This window comes from Triticum aestivum, chromosome 7B (assembly GCF_018294505.1).
Source record: "Triticum aestivum cultivar Chinese Spring chromosome 7B, IWGSC CS RefSeq v2.1, whole genome shotgun sequence".
Taxonomy (NCBI): Eukaryota; Viridiplantae; Streptophyta; class Magnoliopsida; order Poales; family Poaceae; genus Triticum; species Triticum aestivum.
The window spans coordinates 42431307-42440690 of NC_057813.1; the positions used below are offsets into that span (position 1 = coordinate 42431307).

At 46.7% G+C, this 9384-nt stretch overlaps 1 protein-coding gene across 1 annotated transcript in view; it reads left to right on the forward strand.

Annotated features, from left to right (window-relative positions):
• Positions 1-7581: 7581 nt before the first annotated feature.
• LOC123157614 (uncharacterized) overlaps positions 7582-9384 on the forward strand; it is a 2520-nt gene continuing 717 nt past the window's right edge. Inside the window, exons 1-3 of the mRNA XM_044575879.1 lie at positions 7582-8395; positions 8472-8767; positions 8843-9379. Coding sequence (XP_044431814.1) covers positions 7582-8395; positions 8472-8767; positions 8843-9379 — 1647 coding nt within the window. The remainder of the gene's footprint in view (positions 8396-8471; positions 8768-8842; positions 9380-9384) is intronic.

Sequence of the window (9384 nt, forward strand, 5' to 3'; positions counted from 1 at the left end):
ATGCTTCTTCTTGACGAGAGTGTGCAAGTTCCTCATGCCTGCATGCCCCAGCCTTCGATGCCAGAGCCAGCATTCTGAAGCTTTAGCAAGAAGACATACGGCAAGTTTTGGATCTGCTGAGAAATCTACCATGTATAGATCACCTTTCCTATACCCTTCAAAGACTAGAGATTTGTCAGATTCCATTAGTACAAGGCAACGATATTTTCCAAATATCACAATCATATTTAAGTAACAAAGCATTGAGACAGACATTAAGTTGAATCCAAGGGATTCAACAAGCATCACTTTATCCATGTGTTGATCCTTTGAGATTGCAACTCTACCTAGACCCAATACTTTGCCTTTACCAGTGTCAGCAAATGTGATTTGACTCTTGTCGGATGGACGTAAGGTTGAGTCCATGAGAAGACTTTGATCGCCAGTCATATGATTAGTGCATCCGCTGTCAATAATCCATTCTGAAGCTTTTGGTGTACCCTACAGTGCAGTTAGAGGGATAGGCTTCACAATGTATTTTGTCAAGCATAAGCATTTGATGCACACTTGGATTATCACAGCATAGATGAAGGTTAGCACACAGTATGACAGGTAAGCGATTCATATGTGGAATACATATTAAGTTATTTTATCATGCGTCCCTTTGTGTTTTAGGTCCCCAACAATTATATCGGACGCCATTGATTGCTGGCTGGAGACCACATTCTGCAAAAGAGAGTTAATTCTTCTTCACCACCCACATTTTCAGGGGTGGCTTAGAAGCAATGAGTCTAAGTGCAGCATCTGAGAATTTCGGCTTTGAAGCCCTAGCAAATAGCCTTGCAGGAGATGAATGATACTCATGTGAATAAGCAGAAAAGTTCTTAGTTCTATGAACATAGCGATTTGAAGACACACGCTCATATTCATGAGTCTGAGTATGATTTCCCTGCAAAACATTGGCGTTAGGGTGACTCAAGTGAGTCCTGTGTTCGTAAGTAGCCGTTGGACCATATGATGCCTTTGGTCTGGGGTTTGTCTTCTTCCCTGGTGGTGTCATGATGACATTCACTGGAAGATTCTCAAGGCAGCTTTTGGGAACCCAGATCTTCTTCATAGGAGGTCCCTTCCTGCAGTTAGTACCAATATACCTGGCAAACACTTCACCATTCTGATTTTTGAACAGTTTATAGTTTGCATCAAAGGATTCATCAATGATAATAGGATTAGCACAGGTAAATCCAGATAAAGTAGATGGATCCACTTAAGGTTCCTTTGCAGCAACCCATGTGGTTTTGGGATACTGCTCAGGCTTCCAGTAGGAACCATCAGCATTCATTTTCCTCTCGAACCCAACACCCTCTTTCCTAGGGTTTCGGTTCAGAATCTGCTTTTTGAGGACATCACAAAGTGTCTGATGCCCTTTCAGACTTTTATACATCCCTGTTTCAAGCAATGTCTTCAACCTAGCATTTTCATCAGCAATAGTAGTGGTATCCTCAGAAGAGGGGTTAGTTACCACATTAGTAGTTGAAGACAGAGCAACAGTAGCAGCAGTGGAACATTCAGCAATAGAGGTAGCATTATCACGCTCAATGCATTTTAAGCATGGTTGTTCAAATTCATCCTGAGCGGGACTGATCTGTTGAGCGCGAAATGACTCATTCTCTTTTTGAAGATCTTCATGAGTCACTTTCAGTTTCTCAAGCTCTTGCTTCCTTTGAAGATAATCATAGGAGAGCTTTTCATAAGTGGTTGAGAGCGTCTCATGAAGACTTTCAAGTTCTTAATACTTAGCATGAAGATTTTTTATGTCTTCAACTAAGGACTGTGAACGTGTCATTTCTGTGTCCAACAGGTCATCGCTTTTGTCTAATAGTTTTTGAGTATGTTCCATAGCCCTTTGTTGTTCAGTAGCAATTTTAGCAAGTGTTTTGTAGCTGGGTTTAGATTCACAATCAGAGTCATCTTCACTTGATGTTTGAAAGTAAGCATCGCGCGATTTTACCTTGGCACCGCGTGCCATGAAGCAGTAGGTGGGAGCAGGATCGTCCTTTTCATCATCAGTGTTGGTGTGGGAGTCATTGTCTTCAGTGTTGAAGATGGACTTTGCGACAGAGGCTGTGGCTAGAGCCAGACTTGCAACGCCAGAGTCGGAATCAGCTTCAGATTCCACCTCTGCCTCCTCAGAAGTAGACTCCTCCTCTGAATCCATTTCCTTGCCAACAAAAGCACGAGCCTTGCCAGATGATCTCTTCTTGTGAGATGAAGACCTTGATGAGGACTTGGAAGAAGACTTCGAAGATTTCTTCTTCTTCTTGTCATCGGAATCATATTCCTTGCTCTTCTTCTTCTTCTTCTCATTGTCCCACTGAGGACACTCAGAGATGTAGTGCCCAGGCTTCTTACACTTGTGACATGTTCTCTTCTTGTTGTCTTGAGTGGAAGCTTCATCATTTCTTGAACTGGATCGTGAAGACTTTCTGAAGCCCTTCTTCTTGGTGAATTTCAGGAACTTCTTCACAAGCATAGCAAGCTCCCTTCCAATGTCTTCAGGATCGTCAAAACCGCAGTCAGATTCTTCTTCTTCAGATGAGGAAACAACTTTTTCCTTCAAAGCACGAGTTCGGCCATAGTTGGGGCCATAGATGTCTCTTTTCTTAGAAAGCTGGAACTCATGTGTGTTGAGCCTGTCAAGTATATCAGACGGATCGAGTGTCTTGAAGTCAGGACATTCTTGTATCATGAGGGCAAGGGTGTCAAAGGAGGTGTCAAGTGATCTCAGCAGTGTCTTGACAATTTCATGCTTGGTGATCTCAGTTGCACCGAGAGCCTGAAGCTCATTTGTGATGTCGGTGAGGCGATCAAACGTGAGCTGGACATTTTCATTGTCGTTTTTCTTGAAGCGATTGAAGAGATTGCGAAGACCACTGATCCTCTGGTCTCTCTGTGTAGAGACGCCTTCATTGACCTTGGACAGCCAGTCCCAGACTAGCTTTGACGTTTCCAAAGCACTCACACGGCCATACTGTCCTTTGGTCAGATGACCACAGATGATGTTCTTTGCAGTCGAGTCCAGTTGAATGAACTTCTTGACATCAGTAGGGGTGACACCTTCACCAGTTTTGGGAACGCCATTCTTGACGACATACCAGAGGTCGACTTCAATGGCTTCAAGATGCATGCGCATCTTATTCTTCCAGTAGGGATATTTTGTTCCATCAAACACGGGGCAAGCAGCGGAGACTTTGATTATCCCTGCAGTCGACATAGCTAAACTCCAGGTGGTTAAACCGAATCACACAGAACAAGGGAGTACCTTGCTCTGATACCAATTGAAAGTGCTAGTTATCGACTAGAGGGGGGGTGAATGGGCGATTTTTATGAAAGTCTTCAAAACATGGAAGTTTCGAAGACAAACAATAGAAACAACCTAATTGATATGCAGCGGAGGATAAACTACAACAAGCAAGCCATAATCAAGTATGCAATAGCATTAACGTTCGAAGACTAATAGCAGCTAGGTAGTAGGATCAGAATGGAAGATAGTATGAAGCCAATCAACAATAGTAGTCAAGCAATGAAGTCAATCAGATAAGAAGATAAGCAATGATTTCACAAAGACAAACTCAAAGTAAAGGAGGGAAGAGATAGAACTAGTTGCTTGTTGAAGACACAGGATTTGTTGGACCAGTTCCAGTTGCTGTGACAACTGTACGTCTGGTTAGGGAGGCTGAGATTCAACTCAGAAGACCGTGTCTTCACCTTATTCCCCTTGAGCTAAGGACACCCAGTCCTCGCCCAATCACTCTGGTAAGTCTTCAAGGTAGACTTCCAAACCTTCACAGACTCCATTCACCCGGCAATCCACAATGACTCTTGGATGCTCAGAACGAGACGCCTAACCGGCTAGAGGATGCACAGTCCTCGAGTGTAATAAGTCTTCAGGTCACACAGACAGAAAGACTTCAGTGATGCCTAACACTCTTTGGCTCTGGGTGTTTGGGCTTTGTCCTCGCAAGGATTTCTCTCTCTCAAATGCTTCGAGGTGGGTTGATCTCAAACGACAAAAGCCGTATATTAACTCTGAGCAGCCACCAATTTATGGTGTAGGGGGTGGGCTATTTATAGCCACTAGGCAACCCGACCTGATTTGTCCGAAATGACCCTGGGTCACTAAGGAACTGGCACGTGTTCCAACGGTCAGATTTCAAACACACACGGCAACTTTACTTGGGCTACAAGCAAAGCTGACTCATCCAACTCTGGATAAGATTTGCTCTCATTGTCTTCGCTCGAAGACATAGGATTTGGGTTGAGCATCACTTCAGTCACTCTGACTTAGTTCACTTGGACCCCACTTAACAGTACGGTGGTTCCCATGACTCAACAAAGAAGAAAAGGAAACAACGAAACCACACAGTCTTCGTGCTCCATAGTCTTCACGCAATGTCTTCTCATGTCATAGTCTTCAATATGAATATCTTCTCATACCACCATTGTCGTCAATGTCTTCATACATTTTTAGGGGTCATCTCCGGTAGGTAAACCGAATCAATGAGGGACACTACCTGCGTTATCCTGCAATTCTCACAAACGCATTAGTCCCTCAACCAACTTTGTCATCAATACACCAAAACCAACTAGGGGTGGCACTAGATGCACTTACAGAGGGCCCAGAGATACCTCTCCGACAATCGGAGTGACAAATCCTAATCTCGAAATACGTCAACTCAACAAGTACCTTCGGAGACACCTGTAGAGCACCTTTATAATCACCCAGTTACGTTGTGACGTTTGGTAGCACAAAAAGTGTTCCTATGGTAAGCGAGAGTTACATAATCTCATAGTCATAGGAACATGTATAAGTCATGAAGAAAGCAATAGCAACATACTAAACAATCAAGTGCTAAGCTAACGAAATGGGTCAAGTCAATCACATCATTCTTCTAATGATGTGATCCCATTGATCAAATGATAACTCATATCTATGGTTAGAAAACTCAACCATTTTTGATCAATGAGCTAGTCAAGTAGAGGCATACTAGTGACATTATGTTTGTTTTTGTATTCACACATGTATTATGTTTCCAGTTAATACATTTCTAGTATGAATACTAAACATTTATCATGATATGAGGAAATAAATAATAATTTTATTATTTACTCTAGGGCATATTTCCGTCATATCTTACCAGCCAGCCCTTTGTGATCAACATATAGCTGAAAATGTGGGAACTAAGGAATAACAACTGACATGCTTAGGGTGTTTATATCTCTATCAAGAATCCTTAGGCCAATATCCAAATTCATACCAGGGAGCAGCCAATACACATTACATTTGTCCATATCATATCCTAAATTCTGCGAGAAGTCCTTTATCCAAAGTGGGGACTATGTGTCAACTTCACAACCACCAAAATAATCAACTTTTCCATCAATATAACTCTTGTTCGACCGAAATCCACAAAACCATCCACCATAATTGATTTCCACAGAGAATGCCTCTTTAGTTGCTCCTATGATTACAAATCAAAACAGTTTGTCACATTGCAATCTATCTTTTACAGAAGAATATTCTAAAAAAGAGTTCTTTCGGCATTCCTGTGAACAACCCTAACCTCAAATCAGAGCAAGCAGTTCGAGAAAGTTAAAGTAAAAGTGTAAATTAAACTAAATCAATGCCCACAGCGAGTGATTGCGACAGATTAGATGAGCTACGGGATGATAGCGAAAAACAGTTATGGTTCTTACCATAAGATGGAGGAGGATCTCCCTCTGGCCGGCGCACTGGGGCATCTTCATGGACGCCTGCTCGGATTACCCTCTGGATCGACTCTCGTCGCCGCAAAGAAGAAATCCATCGCTGCCACCATCGTCGATCGACTACCATGTCACCAAACTAGGGTGAAAGAGGAGAGGGGCCCTGAATGTGAGGGCATAGATCGGGGATTTTTTGTTGCAATTTACCTCGTGTAGGTGGCTCCTGAGTCGACGTGGCATGGGTCAGCACGCCATGTGAGCAGGCCAGCGAGCGCTAATGGAAAAAGGGACCTCAGGCGAACCACTTACTATAGAATTAGGACCTAAAGGTGCATTTTGAAAGATATAGGACTAAAGTGACACCGCGCCGAAACTTTTAGGACCTTCAGTGTATTTAACTTTTTTTTATACTCCCACATTTTTAGATGAGAAAGATATTTTTTAGTTTCACAAAAGTATAGACTTGGTCCCACAAGATTTTGGTAGACATTTGGTCCTTCAAGTCTCAAAGCCAGATAAGTTTGGTCCAAAACTAGATTTTGAGCATGTTGATCGGGTTATGTTGTGAATCAAAGAGGCCCATAAAGGTTATGTTTTGGCACATTGTGTCCCTTCTACATTCTTTGACTATTGCATATTGTAATTATCTTCTAATTCACTATGCTCCCTAATGTTGAAGCTCTCTCATTCAATCAAAGTGTTCAATTTTGAATCTGGTTCACAATTTTGACTGTGTCAACGATTTATCAAGAATCCTTCTCCTTCAAATGAGGTGTTCAATTTTGAATTTGGGTCACAGTTCTCTTTAATTCGCTATGCTCCCTAATTCTAGAGCTCTCCCATTTAATAGAAGTGTTAAATATTGATTTTGGTTCATAATTTTGACCCGATCAATGAATTTTAGAGAGCTCTCTCATTTAATTTGATGTTTTTGATTTTGGATTTGGTAACGATTTTGACTCGACCAGTGATTTTTCAAATCAATCGACAACAACCAGCCTATAAAAGCACATAGATCCGGCCCACCTTTTCACCACATAGAAAAAAGCATCAATATTTGACAATAGAGAATCAAATTATTACATGCGACCATCAGTACAAGCCACTCCCTATATGAGTATGAAAATTAATTAGAAGATAACATAAAACATAAGTGCCAAGAAGATGCACCAAAAACACTACATTATCTTCCCCAAATGCCAAGCCAAATAATAAAAGAAAAATGAAATCCCAACAACATCAATAGCGTAGGAAGCACGCCCAACCTTCCTAGTACAAACTATGTCACATCTTACAAAGTAACTAAGGTTCTCGTTTCTAATTCCAGTTTTGCTAAGTCTTAGTCGACTGAGACTTCATCATGTCTGAGTCGATACTATATTATTATTTTTGGAATGAAGGCTCAAGAAGATTCTAATTTTGAATTAACAAAGCCATCAACCGGTCAGGATTACAGAACTACAACTTACAACAGGAAAGAAAAAGTGAAATTAAAGATGCAATGTGCTCTGTAGAACAACTCGAAGGCAATGAGCACACAAACACCAAGGGCATCAAACGCCGTTGTGCCGAAACTAACTAACCTACTAAGGGCAACTAACCCAACAATGTGCAAAATTAAAGCGGCATCAATTCCAACCCAACAATGTAGGTAAAGAAAAGTTTGCCACAGAAGAAAAAAGAAGAGCAACCAACGATGTTCAAAGAGTTAAACGGGCATCAATTCCGACATTAGTCGGCACGTTCATCTCTCGCTGCACCGCAGGAGAGGACAGCGCGCTCGTGGTCGTGGAAGATAAACACCACGCCGGCCGCCCGGCAGGAGCACCGACGCGCGCCATGACTTGCTCTCCCTCCACCTACTCAGGCCTCGGCATCGCCACTGCTGCCGTGCCATCGCGGGACACGGGCGCCGAGGGATTCGTCTCGTCCCTGCGCAACCAGGACGAGGTCGACGCGGTGTGCGAGAAGTACGACGTACCCAAAGAGTTCACCGCGCGCCCCGCCGGCGACCGGCGCGCGAACTCCACGACGACGCCGAGGACCATCTGCGCGTACGCGAGCGCGCTCAAGGCCGGGATGCGCGTCCCGCTGCACCGCTTCTTCCGCGAGGTGCTCGCCCACTTCGGCATCGCGCCAGCGCAGCTCACGCCCAACGGGTGGCGCACCATGGCGGGCTTCCTGGTGCTCTGCCGCTCCGCCGGCGTGCCGCCTTTGCTCGCGGTGTTCCGGCGTTTCTTTGTGATGTCCAGCCTCTGCGAGGAGCACGAGAAAGGCTGGTACGTTTTCCGGCCCAGGCGGGACAGCTCCGGCTTGCGCTTGAGGGGTTTGCCGAAGCCGGATGCCAACTCCATCACGTGGAAACACGAGTTCTTCTTCCTCTCGTCGCCGGAGTCGTGGCCTTGCGCCGTGGAGTGGAGCGAGCGGTCCAACCGCTCCTCCAGCAACCCGGTACCGGTGCTCACCGTTGAGGAAAGCCAGTCGATGCTGAAGCTGCTAAGTGCTCACGGTGGCGCCGCTGTTGATCTCAGGAAACTGCTCCCTGCTACGTGCCCACGGCGGCGGCGGAGTCTCCGCAACACCAACCTTGCTGCCGCCATGATAACCACAGCATCCTCCCCGCCGCCGCCGCCGCCGCCGCCTTCCTCAACTCGTATGACTTCCTGTTCCAAATCCCTCTGATTCCCCTGTTTCATCGAGCCCTGAGGATGGTGTTGCGTGCTATCTAGGTACGGATCCCTCCGTCCATGACACAAGCGGGGAGGAGGCGGAGAAGGCCGCCGCGCAAGCGTCGGCGTCGGCGAAGAAGAGGACTTGGGAGGAAGCCAACGGCGGGGAGGAGGTTTCGCCTCTTTCAGTGCTGTCCAACGTGCGCTCGCCACCTCCACAGCATTTCCCCAGCAGGCACGACAGAGATACCACCAAGGCTGCACGGGAGCTGCTGCACCTGCATGGCGCCGACGCGCAGCCGCTGGAGCGCGCGTTTGCGGCGAACGAGCCTTCCGACGACGCAGCAATTTGGCAGGTATTGCCAGCAAATGCCATGGGAAATCGTTCGATTGGTAAGTTCTTGTCGGGAGATCATCTTTTTTGTGTTCAGGCTGCGAACTACACGCTCGAGCTGGAGCAGAAACTGGTGGCCAGCGAGCGCGAGGCTGCGGCGCTGCGGGAGCAGTTGGAGAAGGCCAAAGCCGAGCTCGCCGCGGCCAAGCGAACGGCGGAAGCGGAGGTGGTGAAGACGAAGGCCGAGCTCGTCGCGGCAAAGCAAGCGGCAGAGGCCGAGCTCGCGGCAAAGCAAGCGGCAGAGGCCGAGGCGGTGAAGATGAAGGCCGAACTCGCCGCGGCCGTGGCGGAGGCGGTGAAGACGAAGGTCGAGCTGGCCGCCGCGAAGCGTGCCACGGAGACAGAGACGGCTAAGGCGAACGCCGAACTCGCCGCGGCGAACCGGGCCGTGGAGGCGGAGCTGGTGAAGGCGAAGGCCAAGCTCGCCGCGGCGGAGGCGGAGCTGGAGAGCGCCAAGGCAGCGACGGCGGTGCAGGAGCTTCTGGCCTCGGAGGAGAAGGTGCGGCGGGGCGCGGAGCTCGCGCTGGAGGGGTACGAGCGCTGGCGAGGCCGTCACGCTCCGGCTGGCCGTGCGGTTTG